The following is a 16,448-nucleotide window of genomic DNA, read 5'->3' on the forward strand; positions in this document are numbered from 1 at the left end:
TCCTCATCATCACCATTTGGTATTACAAATTAATACAAATATAATAGCAATATAATAGAATTAGCTAGTCTAATGGGAAGATAGCCATGTCTCCTCATGGTTTCAATTTGCATTTCCCTGATGAAAAGTGAGGTTGAACACACTTTCATGTTTGTTGGCCAGCTGGATATCCTCTTTTGAAAGTGCTTCCTTGTCCTCTTGCTTATTTTTTCATTAGGCATCTGTGATTTTTTCATTAATTTGTAGAAATTCTCTACATATTCTGGATAAAAACCCTTTGTTGGTTATGTGTTGTATCTTCTCCTGATAAGGAAAATATTCAACACAGCCGTCAAGGTCAGCAAACCGCTTTTTTCCCTCCTGTTGGCAAAGCCCTCCCAGCTCCCTCCTCCCCTCCTCCAGGCTCCTCTTTTGACCTGCACATGCCGAAATGCCACATATCAAAATAATATAAATTGCTCCCCTTGCTTGTGCTCAGGGCTCGGACCTTGGGAGATACTCCCCTCTGAGCCCACCGGTGTAAAATAAACCTCAACACTCCAAGACCTCCGAGTGCCGCTTGGTTCTTCCGTCAGTGACCCAGTCCAGGTTTTCCAGTATTTTCTGTAACACTCCCACTTTGTGACTTGTTCTTTCTCTCTCTGATTGTTGGCTTTTGACAAACAGGTTTTTAATTTTCATATAGTCAAATTTATCAATCTTTTCTTTTGTAATTTTATATTTTGAGACCTATTTAAGAAGTCTTTCCCTAACCAAGGTCAACATAATAGATTCCTATATTATCTAGAAATACTTTACTTTAGCCTTTCATATTGGATCTATAATTACATGAACTGATTTTTGTTTATGGTGTTAGATCAGAGTAAAGTTCAATTTCTTCCATATAAGTATCCAATTTCTTCAGCATCCTGCCATGGATCCGTGGTGCCACCCTTGTCATAAAACCATAGTGGTTCTCTCTGTATTGTGTTGCTCTATTTTTCAATCTTTGCACCAACATATACCACATACAGGAAAGCAACTTCCCCCACTTTGTTCCTCTTCAATATTATCTTGATTATATTTGATCTTCGGCATCTCAATATAGATTGGTTTGTCCAGTTTCACAAAAATAAGTAAATGAATAACTTAAATCTAATCAGGACTCTGGCTGGGGTTGAATTCAATATATTAATCAGTTTCAGAAGAATTGACATCTTTATAATATTGAGTCTTCCAATCCATATATATAGCATATTCCTCTATTTACTAAAGTATTATTTAATTTTTCAGTACTGTTTTATAGTTTTCTGCAAAGAAGTCCTACACTTTGTTGTGCGGGTGGTTGCTGTTGGATTCATTACTTGGTATTTGATATTTCTGATGCTACTGTAGATAGTGTGTATGTATATATATATATATATATATATATATATATATATATTAATGTCCTTATCTAAGTGTCTTGCCAATGTATGGAAAAGATAAATTGATTTTTACATGTAGACTTTGGTTTTCTCTTTTTCCCCATTAGTTTCTTGAAAATACTGCTCTACTGTTATCTTGTTTGTATGCTGATGTTCTGAAGTCTGGTGGCAACCTGATTTTTTTCCTTTGTGACTTTTTCTTTTTGCCTGGGGACCCAGCATGAAGCTTAGTATCTAAGTGACCACCACACACACTTTCACACATGCAAATCTGCCTTCCCAACTTCTGGGATAGTTTTCTGACCCACAAGTTTCTAGTATCTGTGTACTTCCTCACAGTCTTCCTGTTTCCTTGACTGCTGTTTTCTTAACAACTCTAGAGATTTAACCTCATTTCATCCTGATCTGTTTTTTGTTCCAAGGTTTGCCTTGGATTTTCTTGTCCTGGTTTATCTATTCCTTTGCTAATAATCAAAATATCTGAGTGATATACTGCTTTAGTTTTACTTGGCCTGAGTGTAATGGCTGAGAATGTAACCCAAGAGGACAGGTTTCACAAGCTGTCTGGTGTTTACTCAACAAGTGTTTAAAGAAAGAGAAAAAGAGTGGTTGTGATAATAGCATAGGGGAGTTAACTGAGAGAGGGTTAAACCTCAGGCTCAGGTTTCTTTTGATACTGTTTAGATGCTTAAAAGGAAATATAAGTATCTTCAATATTAACACTCAAGGAATGCAAGAGGAACTTTTAAATAATGGGAGAGTTTTTTCAGGGAAAAAAGCTAGGAAACCTCTGAAAAAGTCTATTCATTAGAAAGAAGACTGGTAAGTACTCACCAGTTTTTGTGAAACTTCCCAAGAAGAAAAATGGTTTTCAAAAATGTAAGCTAAAAACAGTGGGTTAATAAAGATAAAGATGTAAAAATCAATACCAAAGATACTTTGTAATTGGTAAATAAAAAATAAGAAAAGATGTTAAGCAATTTGCTCAGAAGACCTAAAGATAGTATCTTGGAAGAAAGGCTAGTAATGACCTTTCTTAGACAATTCTTTCAAATGCATTTTAAAATATTCTTCTAACTTCTATGTAGGAAATAATGAAGATTCCCTGATCTGAAGCATAAACTCGTCCAAATAGCTAAGGAATGAAAAGTTACTATCAGGCCATATTTTGTAGCTTTCTAAACTGCCCTAATCGCACTGATTTCTAACTTCCCAGGTTGTAGCCCAAACACTGTCTTGCAAGTCAATTCCTACAACTTGAGATGCATTTTCTTATAGAGGTAAATTAGATATATAAGGCTAGGTCCTAATGACCATTAAATCCACTCTGTATCTGAAATACAAATAACATTATTAAACCTAACCATCGTGTATAAGGAGGTTTGTAATGTGCTTAACATTCTACCTAGGACTCTAGCGTCCCATCTGGGAGGCTGGAATAAAGAAACTTGCTGAGACAAGGTCTCCTGTAGGGGAGAAGTGGGTGGTGTGGCTGGATGGGATGGAGGGATAAGAACAGACTAAGCTCCAGAGGGTTGGGGTCTCCCAGAGTTCTCTTCTGGGCATACTTGTACATCGCAGGCCAACTTTCTAGTTACTCTCTTATATTTGCAATACTAAAGGCACCCCCAGGAGAAACAATTTCTCAAGCATCACTTTTCTTTGCTTAAGAGAGATGGCTTCTACACAGCAGTTTAGCTCAGTCACTTTTGACGTTGCCCAGGTAATACTTACCTGTCGTTCAACTTGCCGTTCTCTTTTGACATTAAGTAGCTGTTTTTGAAGAGATCTTATCTGTTCTCTTCCTTTTTCCTCCCTAGATGAAATAAGAATGATTTGTGTTTGAGCAAGGCTTCTCAAACTTTAGCATGCCAAGGGCCACCTGACCGTGAACCAATTCCTGGGCTGTACCTGGAGATTTTGATTCAGTTGTCTGGGGTGGGCCCTGCAATTGGCGCCTCTTACAAGTTCCCAGGTGATACTGGTCCATGGAGCACACTTTCAGTAACACTTTTAAAAAGACCATGATTTGTTTTAGTATGTTGGAGGATTTTCTGGCTTATCAGTATTGTATCTAAGATAGCTGCCTCTGAGAAAAAGCTAAAAGGAGGAGAAATAGGAAGAAGAAGAATCCTTTCTTGTCTGAGCACTTCACATATTCTTACCTCAAAATAACCTTAGGAGGTAGTCTCTATCATTATCCCTGTTTTACAGATGAGGAAAATGCAGCTTAGAGAGCTGAAGTACACCTTGCCTTGGGGGACATGAGAATGTGCCTCACAGACCTCCCACTACAGGGGGTTACGTGAACCAGGGTCCCAGCTCCAGGCTCTGAAATCCTTCCCTGTGTGTGCTCCGAGACCACACTTCCCCCACTGACTGCTACCAACCAATTTTTCCGTGTGGCAGGGATACTGAGGCAGGCCTTTCCTGGGAGACCCAGGACTCCTCTGATGGGTGACTTGAGCTCAAGGGTTCCCTGATGACCTTGCTAAACCATCCTTAGACGGCAGGACAGTCTCTTCCATCCAACATTCCCTCTTTTTTACAGCACTGCATCTGAAGACTTTCCTCTCACTCAGGTGATTCCCCTGATAAAATCTTTACATAATCTCATCATTACATCTATCAGAAGACACAGACTAACACAGTTGCCGTGGTCACACAAACAGTAAATGGCAGAGCAGGATTCATACACAGTACTGCCTGAATGAGAACTTATACTTTATGTTATTGTTTCTGTTTGCTCTTAGAAACAGAATTCTGCTTATCTCCAGCAATCCCACTATTTAGGTTTAAAACAAACAAAATAACATAAGAATAAACAAAATAATAACTGCCTTAGCTCAGGCTGCTATAAAAAAATATATTAGATTGCTTATAAACAACAGAAATTTATTTCTCAGTTCTGGAGGCTATGAAGTTCAAGATGAAGGTGCCTTCATATTTGGTATTTGGTGAGAACCTGTTTCTAATAAAGTATAAGGAAATAAGTTTTTTCCAGACTGCAAGATCTTAATATATTTACCTTCTATGCACCTTTTCTTCAAGAAGCTACAGAAAGACATACTCCAACAAAATGAGGGATTACAAAAAAACCCAGGAAGAAAGGGGGTCTAGGAAACAGGGTCAAAAGTAAGTTGAAGGAGATGAAGGGAAGGCCCAGGACAATTGCAGTGCAGCAGGCCCTAGGAGCAACCAGCATAAAGAGGCAGGAGAACAGAAGAAAGTCTCAAAAGGTCTTCAGCAAGAATCTCGTTAAATTAGTTTAGCAAGAATCCTCTACCCTTTATGTCTCTTAGCAATTTTCCATCCACTGACTCCCTGACTTTTGTCCTTGGCTATAAGTCCCCAGCTGCCTTTGCTATATTTGGATTTGAGCCAGATCTGTCTCCCCTACTGCAATAGTCTTGACATCTGTAATAGTCCTGAAAAAAGTCTTCCTTACCATTTTAAAAAGTATCATTATAATTAGCATATAAACAGCATAAAAACTAAACATACTCTTTACAAAAGAAACAAAATTATATCTCAATAAAGCTCTTATTTAATAAACTAAAGAGAAAATTTTATCTTATACCCTTCACTAAACTGCATGTGACCTTAAAAATGTCAGTCACACAATATTTAAAATACAAAACACTATTTATTATTAATTTGCCCAAGTCAGAAAATAATTTTCCAGTTGAAATAAATCTAAATCTATGCCTGCCTAATTGAAAGAAAATTAAAAGAAAAAATTATTATAATCATATACATAAAGTTAATCACTGGCAACCTACATTAAGACTATTTTCTTCTTATGTAGCAGTATACATATTTCTTGATAGGCTTTTTTGAAATTACAAATAATTTCAAATTATTAAAAATAATTTCAAACACTGTAATATTTCAAAACATAATAGGAATGTATAAGGAAAAAGTAGACAATTTGCCATCTCCCTTTTCCCCTCCATACCATCCCTGATGTAACCAGTGTTAACCCTTTTGATGTAGATCCTTCCATATCTTTCTCTATGCTTTTACATGAGTGAGATTTTTTAAAATAAAAGTCATACTATATACATAACATTAACTTTTTTTCACTTATCTATGTACAAGGACCATCCCTCCAGATCATAGAGCTCTAATTCATTCTTCTGATTATGTTGAATTTCTGAAAGTATAAAAACCTTTGGAATTAGTTGAAAGGCTCTGGGGAAGACAACTTTGCTTGGTATTCTTTTTATTATCACTTGTATTGCTCAGGGACTTTCAGTGAACTCAGTCAAAAGAAAGATTACTACAGAATAGGAGGACGGTTCTTGATAAAATGTAGACACAGGTAATTAAAGCCTAGAAATCTGAATTATTGTCCCAGCAGAACTAGGAATAGAATCCAAATTTCTGACTTCAAGTTGCCTTTCCTGGAAAGCATAAATATGATTTGCTTTAGAAATCAAGGACTCTTAGTAAGGGTTTTATAGCACTTTAAAATACAACAAACCAAACAAACCTAACATGACTCTGACCTGGCAATGATATCATGGAAATGTATTTTGTCTTCCCTCTCTTTGCTCAAAGCTTTCAGGAGATTGGTGAAAGTGCCTGAATCTTGCAACTCCTCCATGGTATCTGTAATTATATCATTGAAAAATTGCCTATAAGGAGAAACAAAAAAGATGAATTAATAAGATAGACTTCCTTATATTCACAAAGGGCTAACTTACAGAAGTCAATAAGTTAAGAACCAGGAGGAACATCATAACCAAACTGGAATCATTCCTGGAATGCACAAATAGTTTAGTATTAGAAAATCTATTAACAAGAATTTATCACACTAATAAAGGCAAGGGAGAAAAACCATATGATCACCACAACAGATGCAGAAAAGGCATTTGGCAAAATCTAGCACACCCTCTTCATTTTAAAACAAACTACAAAAACTTTTCACAAGCTAGAAATGAGAACTTCTTTAACGTGAAAAAGCTTACATACCAAGGACTAACAAATATTGAATGTACGATATGTCACTATGTATACAACATATGCATACAACATTTAAAACCATGTAAAAGGATATGTATTTTTAAATTAGACACATATATACCTAATAAAGGTATCACAATATGTAATAAAATAATAAACACCAAATTCAGAAGAGGGTTTATATATGGGGAAAGAGTGAGAGGACTAGGATTCAGTTATGTCTTAAGTATTTTATTTAAAAAAAGCTCTAAAGCAATCATGGTAAAATGTTAAGATTTGGTGATTATATATGTAAGTATTCATTATTTCATTTATATTTTTCTACATTTTGAAAACACTTCATAATTTTGAAAAAGTTAAATCATATAAAAATGTCTTTAGAGAGCTAATAAAATTCTCACATTTTAGAGATGAGTAAATCCAGGTTCAGATAGGCTAAATGACTTGCCCAATGTCACATAACTAATTTGATAAAGAGCTAGAACTATATAATCCAGGTTCCCTTATTCCTAGTCAGGAAATTATCATAGGTAGATAATTTTTCAAAGTGTTATTTAGTGTTTTGATATAGAATCAGCAAGAATTATACTTACTATTTTACACAGTAATTTATTAACAGTAGTTCACACAGAAAGATTCAACTACATTTTTTTTAAAAGTTAAGTACACTGAAATCAAGAAACCAGTTGAAAAGATATGAGCCATCACACTGATAATGAAAGGACATTAACAAGATCTGGCAGTTTATAAGCAGGACACTTTTCTGTCATGTATGTGATTCTGAGTCAGACTGATTTTCATAAGAGACAACACCCTTCTGGTGAGGGTCTAATACAGGGGTTGGCAAACTTTTTCTGCACAGGACAAATAGTAAACATTTTTGGCTCTGCAGGCCATAGATTTTCTGTTGCAACTACTCAACTCTGCTGTTGCAGCATGACGGCAGCCACAGAGAGTATGTAACAAATGAGCAATGCTGTATTCCAATAAAATTTATTTCAGTAACAGACCACAGCCCAGACTTGGCTAGTGACCCTGGGTAATTGCTATAAATTCTTACTAAAAATCCTTACCATAATGTTACACCCTCTTTTAAATTTAACCAGCTTCTTTGTCAGCGAACTAGTTGACAACAAAAAATGAGACAATGTAAATTGAGACTGCCTTTAAGAAACCCTCAAGATTTTAAGCTGTTTTAACGCAGCTTAAAATTTGGCTACTTTGATGATGGATGTCTATCTCTTATGGCTGGATAGAGCATCGCAATAGCTACCAATTTGCGCCAGGCACTTGGTGAAAGCCTTATTTATAATCCTCATACTAATGTAAATTTGCTAGCATTATACTAATTTTTAAAAATTGGAAACAGGCTTGATCACTTGCCCAAGATCATATAACCACTATACTTTCAATTGTACACACTTCCTCTAGACAGTATTTAATCCTCTTCCCAGCAGCAGTCACTTAGGATATTATGATCAATCTATAAACCCATGAAGCCGTCTGCCACCTTTGCAGCCATTCTTCATCCATCTATAAATACATTATTTCCAAGTAAGCTCTCCTTCCTTACCTATCAATCTGAATTTTCTTCAGTGTCTCCATTGTCATTATAATCTGACTTGTGGGTTTTTTTAAGACGAGATCTTGCATTCTGTTAAACTTGTTGGCAAATTGGTTTCCATGTCTGATTACTGGCAATTTAGGTTCTTCTTTAGATAAGAATGAACTGGATATCTTTGAAGTTTTTGAGACCTTGGAAAGTTTTTCTAAGCTTTTTCCTTCTAAATTTGTTTCTTTGTTTTTCTTCTAAAAACAAGAAATCATGTTCTATGTAAGACATATTTTAAGAGTAAAGAAACAATGCTACAGGAGGGCCTCTGCATACATTTTTCAATCTCATCCTCTCCCCCTTGTATTTCATACTACAAGAAAATTACCCCTTCTTCAGCCATACAAAACCCCATGCCCTGCTTTTTCATATACTCCTACCTTTAGATAATATTCTGTCTCTTGTCATTTCCCAATTTACCTGGTAAACTTCCAGACAATCATCAAAGGTAAAGTTATTTGCAAAATATTCCTAATAGCAGACATTTACCATATTATAATTATTTGTATAGATATCTCTGTTAGATTGTAAATTCTATGAGGGAAGGGACAGCATCTTAGAGATCTCTGTTCAACTGAGATTGTTTTTTGAGTAAGGATAATAAATATGGCCATTTTTAAAGCCCCACTACTCAGAAAAATCCCTAGTGTATCATAAAGACACAAATGTTCATTAACTATGTGAATATGAAATATTAATGAAAGGAGGGCAGAAGCTGATGGCATGTTTAGTGGTGTGGTATAGATTTTGAAGGTCATGAGGGGAAGGTCAAAACAATTAATTTTTTAGAACCAAACTTGATACTAAGGGTTAGGCATCACCATAGAACAGCGTATGTCTTTTAACGGATGACTCCTATTTAATCTGTGACTAAAACCTTGAGCTATTAAGAGGCCATATAACAAGATTATGCATATGGACTCTGAGACCAGACTTCCTTATTTGAATCCTGCTCCATCTTTTACAGAACCATATTGACTTCAGGTAACTACTTAATACCTCTGTGCCTCCATTTTTCCATGGGTAAAATAGGGATAACAGTAGCTGCCTTCATAGAGTTATGATGAGGATTAAATAAGTTAATATACATAAAGCATTTAGAACTGTACACAGAGTTATGTAAGTGCTGCATTTATTATGATTACTTAAATTCTTGGGCTGATCCTATGAACAGAAGAAAGGTTTGTCTGCATATTGATATATAAAGTCTAGGTCTTCCTTAGCTATACTTCAACTAGCCCAGAAATGTTTAAAAGAACTATCCTTGAGAGGTTAATAAACACAGACTCAACAGCATTTTTCTTTATATTAACAATTAGCCAAGATTTAGATCTGAGGAAAACATTTGCAGGCAAGTACAAAACAAAATGCTGTCTTAAATAAGAATTAAAGTTTAAAATATGCCTTTAAGTTAAAATTGACATGACTGACTACAAAGAGAATAGAAGCCATAGAATTTCAACAATTAAACTGAAACTTATTGGACATAAGGAAAACCTTAAGTATATGGCTATTAAATAATATGGTTATTTTTTAGATTTTTGTCTAGGGAGGCAATTTGTCTAGGGAAAACAGAAGGCCTAGGAAGCTCTGTATTTCTGATTTCCCTATTTTTCCTCCTCCTTTATGCTTGGGCATCTGGAAAAGGAAGCAAATGTGTCAAGCAACCTGATTTAAGGATAACTGTAAATAAATATGAATTTTTTAAAGAACAGACTTAAAGGAACTAAATATTTTAATCTGTTCATTAAAAAGGACTTTTATATAGCATACACTATGTACAAGGTAGGGTATTAGACCCTAAGGGAAAAGATAAGACAAACAGTATTCCTTGCAGCAGAGCTCTTTGCAAATTTTGGTCCAATTATTCCCACTTCTGGTAGAACCTGGTACATTAGTGTATTTTTCATCATTCCATTCTGTAATTCTAATAAGTGAAACTCTATTTGGAGATGTCCATAGCTATTAAAAAGGCTATAAAAGAGAGATAATGCTAACTAACCTCTCATCCCAAGACTGTGATAAAGCTAAACAATGTGTTTAGGCTAAATAAGACTTAGGAGAAATAAAACATCCACATACAGATCAAGGTTTTAAAATATATATCCGACGCCCTACAGGGCAATGGCATCATCAAATTCATGAGTTAGAGTAACTACTATGAAGTAAAAAACAAAAAATCATTTTGAGATTCACAATTTTTAAATTATGGAACTAATATATTGAGAAAGGGACTTTTAAGCTGCTATTGATTAAAATAAGAATGCAAGCCTTTATTATTTATATTACTATAAAATCATAAGGAGGGCCTCTATTAAATCAGACAATTTTGTGGGTAAAGATCACTATCATAAACCAGAATAAAACAGTGCAGAAGTTTCACTCTTATTTTCTGGAGTGGCAAGTACTGCTGAATAATGTTTATAAATTTGGCCTTTTTATTCTCTTGAGTTTCTATCATGGCAAATTACCTTTTTCTAAACCTGACAGTGAAGTATTATAATGGGATTTCAACTTGCAAACTTAATAGCTTCCTTTTATTTTTGATTCTTACTGAAAGATGAAATAAATAGGAAGGAAACACTAGTCTTTTCTGTACTATTTGTTAACTAACTTAATATATTAATTAGACTTTTGTTGTAAGTGCCTTGAAAGGCTTGGTTCTTGGGTTTCTAATCTCTTTGCTTTTCATACAATTGACAAGTTAATTTACTATAAAATTCCTATAATACCCATTAATATTGTTTTAAAACTACCCCAAAACTCACAGAATGTTAGCATTGGAAAGGGTCATATAGATCATTTAGTTAAAACTCCATCACTTTTTACAAATGAGAAAACTAAGACCAAGACGGTGACAGGAATTGCTCCTAGCACTCAACTAAACCACAAAGGTCTCCTGACTCCAAATCCAATGTTTTATTAAATCTTGTGTGAACTTATAAACTTTTATAAAAGCTTTCCAAACCCATACTATACATGTAATAAATAACTTCTAAGTTGAAAGGGGAAATTGAAAGGAAATTTAAGTATCTAGTTGCAATAAATATTGATTTCTTTTTTATTAGACATGGAAAGCAATTTCCCCTCATTTATGTAGCAATTTTCATTTTTCAGAGAATCAAAAATAAGAATATATTCTGTACATATTATAATGCAATTTTGCTAAACTTAATGTATATTTGTATTTATAAATTGTTTTATATCCACAACCTAAGTTATTAAAATTTACAAGAGCTTAAGAATTTATAAAGATTTTTCTCCCTACCAAGTTGAGTTTTTTAATAACTCAATGATGTTCCAAAACATCACTGAAAATGTAATGACTGACACAGTCATGCAGCTGGATACTCACAATGGCCGGTTGCAAAATACTCAGGATTGACAATAGTTGTTTTAGATTAAATGAATGTTGAAAGAGTCCAGTTAAATTTCCTTCCCCTCATGTTCAGTTAGCTTTTAGCAGCTGAGAAATATAAGGTGGGACAATTTGATAATTTGTCTGATCTCATTATATATACTGTATTTATTATTATTTAATTCTAGACCTTCCTGAACAGTGCCAATATATTGGGAAAAAAAGGATATTCTGACTGGTAATGTATCTTGACTTTTGTTATTTTTCTCCATCAATTGAGAGCACATATCTCAGGTAATTATTATAGCCCTTTATTTGCGATAAAGGTGCTATTTCCCATGTTATATTTAGTGGCATAGATACTATAAATGATGGAGAAATAAAAAGGAAGCAAAAATTAAACAATGGCGAGTGTATGTACCACACTATTTTTTCTTCTTTCATACGGAACTGGCATGATATAGTTTAGAATAGAGAGCTGATCTGTGGTATCCTCCAGAACTGCAGAGATCCTCAGCACATCAAGAATGGAGAGTGGCTCCAGGACTTCTGGGATGATTTCTGTGTCTGTTTCTTTAGCGGCTTCTTTCTCTTCTACAGCACTAGGTGATTCACCTGTCACTGACACAGTCACCTCAGAATGCCAAACATTTGGAGGAACATTTGTGGCTTCCAGTTGGCTTCTAAAAAGAATAAAGAAAACATAAGTCAGCCACCAAATGCTTAAAAATTACTTAAAAGCACAGGCAACACATAGATTGGCTCCTGTGATGTCTATACTGTTGTGTAATAGAACCAAGATGAAGAATAAAAGTAGGAGTTTGCATGTGATTCTGCTAAATACCTCCCAGTGACATTTTGGCCATCCAAAGGCAAGGAACTTACTGTTTAATAATTATAGGTAGCCCATAGTATTTGGCTATGCTTAACCAATTTGAGTTTGAGCCCAAATTAACTTTTTTTCTAGCAACATCTTTAGATGCTAACTAAAAGTGTCTCATGATTAGTGAAAAACAATGTGATAGCTAGTCTCCGAGGTGGCCCATATGATGTTCAGCTTCCTGTATTCATGTCCTACTATAGTCTCCATGACACTGAATAGAACTAAGAATATTGTGGGTTTCAAGACTAGATGAAAACAAACTTTGCAGCTTTTCCCTCACTCTCTCATATATGTCACTCTGTGGGAAGCCAGCTGCCTTGTCAAGAGGATGTTCAAGCAGTTCTGTGAAGAAGTTCGTGAGGGTGAGGAACTTAGGCCTCTTGCCAATAGCCAGCATCACCTTGCCAGCTCTGTAAGTGAACCATCTTGGAATGGGATCCACCAGCCCATGTCAAGTCTTCAGATGACTGCAACCCTGGCCAATTTCAGCATATGAAAGACCCTAAGCCAGAACCATCCAATTAGTAAGCGGCTCCCAAATTCCTGACCCACAGAAACTGTGAAGTAATAAATGTTTACATTTTGAGTTACTAAGTTTTGGGGTAATTTGTTAAACAGCAATAGATAAATCATACACAGAAAAACTTAACATAAGGCATAATTTAAATAAACACTCACACACAGAGTAAACCAGAATTTTGAACATACTTTTCCATTCTTCTTCAGTTAGTTTTGTTAACTTCTAGGGAACATTTATAGTCTCACAAAAATGCAGTCACCTAATCGGGAAAAAACATTGCGATTAGTTTATAGGAGAGTTGAATGACATTTAAATTATTTCTATGCTCTTTCAATAAGAGAAAATTAAAGAATTACAAGAGCTGTAGCTTATCCCTTCTTTTTGCTTATTAGAGCAGTCCCAGAGATGGAACAGCCACTGACTTCGCGAGGTGCAGGTATCTTATGTAGTCAGCTTAATTACTGGCAGATAAATGCAATCTTTGTCTTCTTCAGGTAAATTAATACTCAACATGGTTTCATTTTTTATTGTATTAATTTCTAATTAATAAACTCCATATAATACTTTTTTGTTATTCTCATTACTAAAATATTTAATTAATCAGTCCATTCCCCTTATCTGGCAGATAACAAAATTTATTGCACCTGGACTTAGAAGAATATGTGAGATTGCATTTAGAAAAACTGTATCCTGAAAATCAGTTTAATATTCTTGTCAAAATCCTACCCCTCCTCAGTAAACCAAAGTCATTCCTGCTAAAATGAACTTCACAATGAGAACACCTTATGGAGAATTCTGCTCTATACTAAATGAATGGTGAATGGTAAATTTCCATTGTGATTTTGCCCACAATAAAATTACCCTGAGAAGAGTGGTACATCTACGTCTCACACAACAAAAATCTCACATGCAAAAAATGCAAAAATATGAAAAAGGATTTTTATGTAAACTGAAAAAAAAGATATTCCAAACTAGCCAAATTTTCTAGTGTAGGGGCAGTCTTATGAGGAAGAAGCAGAGTGTTAAGTCTTGGTTCTTTTGTTGTGTGGTTGCTTCTCATTTTTTAGGCTTGCAGCCTAAGTAAATGTACTTCCCGTAAGATAAGACAGGGCTATGTTTATGCAGTATCCAGTGCTTTCATGCTGTCTGGCTTCTCTTTCTTCAATTGTAGAAACACAGGAGTCATTCCTGCTTCCTCCTCCATCTCGACATCAGCATTTCCCCAATCCAAACCACCACCAAGTCCTATGGAATTCACCTTCTATTTCCAGAGCCCTCAACACCATACTGGACTTGAGCTACTCTGCCTCTGGGCTGGAAGTGACCTTTTTTAAGTGAAAGACTGATATTTTGATTTGAACATCTGATCTTGTCTCTCCTTAGAACCCTTCAATGGTTTCCCACTGCCTTAAGACAACAGCTAAAATTCTTTTTTTTTAGTCAAAGGTACATCACTGTGGTTCAACAGTCCCCCTTCCCCATTCCTCTACCTTGGTAACCATTAGTCATTGCTCAATGTCCATGTCTAATGCTGTTTTGTTCCTTCTGTTTTGCTTTGTTATATTCCACAAATAAGTGAAATCATACGGTATTTGTCTCTCTGCCTGGCTTATTTCACTGAGCATAATATCCTCCAACAGCTAAAATTCTTAACTTGGCTCCTAAAGCCTGCATGATCTGGCCCCCCCACCCCCGCCAGTTCCTCTCAGATCCATCTGGCACTGCCGCTTCTTGCACTCATGGGTCTAGCCTCAGTGGATTTCTTTCAGTTCTCTGGAGTTATGCTCCCTTCCACCTCAGGGTCTTCGCTTAGGCTATTCCTTATATTGAATCACTCCTCCCTTTCCCTCTTCACCTTGATAAGTCCCACCGATTCACCAGACACCAACTTAAAAGAGTGGCATTCTGCTAGGTTTTTGCCATTTTACTCTCTAGAATCAATCTTCATCATTTTCTGTGCCTTGAGAAACTAACCTATATGGAATGCATCAACAGGACATTCCAGAAATAGATCCAAAGTGTAGAGAGTGAGGTCAGGTATTTATTCCTCTGGTTCCCTCCCTGCCAGATCACCATTGGTTGGCTGTTTCTTCACCAAAGGCCATGGCTCCTGTCAGGCAATCCTGTCTTTATTGCTCTCTCTTGGGAGCTCAGGTAACTACTTTTTCCCCTTGAGACTGCATCATCCCTTGAAGTTTCACTCCTGCCTACACCTTTGTAAGCAGGCCCTTTATTAAATTCCCTTCAATTCTGTTAAATATTTCCTTCCAGGGCAACACTGACTGATACAATGCTCTGCAATGACACACACATACATTTTTTATGTAGTATATATATAAATATACATGCAAATAACTGAAACAAAAGTTTCATAGAACAATTTACCCTTAACATGGGTGATATATTGATATTTTTGATTCCATCATATTTTGCTTTAAAAAGTATTATAATATGATCATTATCTAATGGGCCATCACTTGCAGTTTGAAATATGCCTTAAATGATGCTTCTGCATGACACTTTCCCTGACTCATCAGGCTGAATCAGGATTAGGATTTCTCTTACTTGCCTGCAGATCTCTCCTCACAATTTGTAATGTTATGTCAGTTTCACTGTGAGAGCAGGAACCACAGTGATGCTCACTATTGTATCCTAATTTTCAGGCACTGGGCTCAATAGGTATTTGCATAATGAATGAACACAGGAATGATACACACTTACTGTGTTATTCCTTCCAAGACTACTTATATTAGGACTTATGGTACATTTAATAGTATAATTTCTAGTACATTTCTGGGACAGAGAAAATTGGGTGGGAGAGTCGGCTATAAGGTACCTAAACTCTATCTTTATGTACTTAAGAAAGGATCTGATTTTGAATATGATTTATATACATTTATTTCATAAAGCTTAGGAGTCAACCTTTACTCTTTTCTTTCTTTTTCCTTTTCTATCAGCAGATTGTCAGTATTACATCGAAAACATATTCAGAATTCCAGTACTCATCACCCCTGCTACATGCCATAATCTCTCATCAAGATCCTTACAATTGCTGTCCATCTATCTAATCGATGTCCCTGCTGGCGCCCTTGCTTCTCTTCAGTCTTTACATAGTGACCCTGTTAAAATAGAAGTCAGGTCGAATCCACTCCCTTGTACGGAGTGCTCAAATGACTTCCCATCTCAGAGGAAAATCTTCCTTTACAGTGGCTTCCCTGCTTAACTTTTCTCCATAGAGAATTTTTTTCTCACACCACTTTTAATGTGCTGTGTATTATTATTGTTTATTGTCTTGCTCCCGCTTCTAGAAGTTAAGCTCTGTAAGGGCAGAAACTTCCGTTGTTTTGTTTACTGTCCTCCGAGCCAAGAATAAAGCTTGGAACATGGAGTCTTTCAATAAACTATATGTTGAAAAAAATGAATGAATCCATAAGGCAATCCAAATAAATGTGCAGTAATTAGGATATGTACCTCTCTGGCGTCCACTAATCTCTCATTCTAACTCTACAAGTGTTCAGTGAAGACCTATTACGTGTGGGCACCGTGCTGGGCGCCCCGAGAGTTTGGCAGCTGCAGGACTTCTTACAAGTCAATAAAGCCTTTTCACCGCGGTATTCCTCAGCCCTGGGGGCAAAACGAAGGATGGAGGTAAGAACCGAAGTCACTTTAGATAAAGGAGAACTGGGAGGAAAGAAGTAAGA

At 35.8% G+C, this 16,448-nt stretch overlaps 1 protein-coding gene across 11 annotated transcripts in view; it reads right to left on the reverse strand.

The window, feature by feature from the left end:
- Nucleotides 1–16,448, reverse strand: part of DRC9 (dynein regulatory complex subunit 9) — a 38,259-nt gene that overhangs the window by 14,475 nt on the left and 7,336 nt on the right. For 5 of the 11 annotated variants that reach the window (XM_073231489.1, XM_073231490.1, XM_017641889.3 and 2 more), the window contains exons 2-6: nt 12,906–13,006; nt 11,766–12,027; nt 7,948–8,183; nt 5,918–6,046; nt 3,141–3,222 (exon numbers count right to left, since the gene is read on the reverse strand). In XM_073231489.1, coding sequence (XP_073087590.1) covers nt 3,141–3,222; nt 5,918–6,046; nt 7,948–8,183; nt 11,766–12,027; nt 12,906–12,943 — 747 coding nt within the window. In that variant the 5' untranslated portion in view covers nt 12,944–13,006. Of the gene's footprint in view, nt 1–3,140; nt 3,223–5,917; nt 6,047–7,947; nt 8,184–11,765; nt 12,028–12,905; nt 13,007–16,218; nt 16,372–16,448 lie in introns of all 11 variants that reach the window. The other 6 variants (XM_073231493.1, XM_073231492.1, XM_037013217.2 and 3 more) reach the window with 3 other exon arrangements.

This window comes from Manis javanica, chromosome 3 (assembly GCF_040802235.1).
Source record: "Manis javanica isolate MJ-LG chromosome 3, MJ_LKY, whole genome shotgun sequence".
Lineage (NCBI taxonomy): Eukaryota > Metazoa > Chordata > Mammalia > Pholidota > Manidae > Manis > Manis javanica.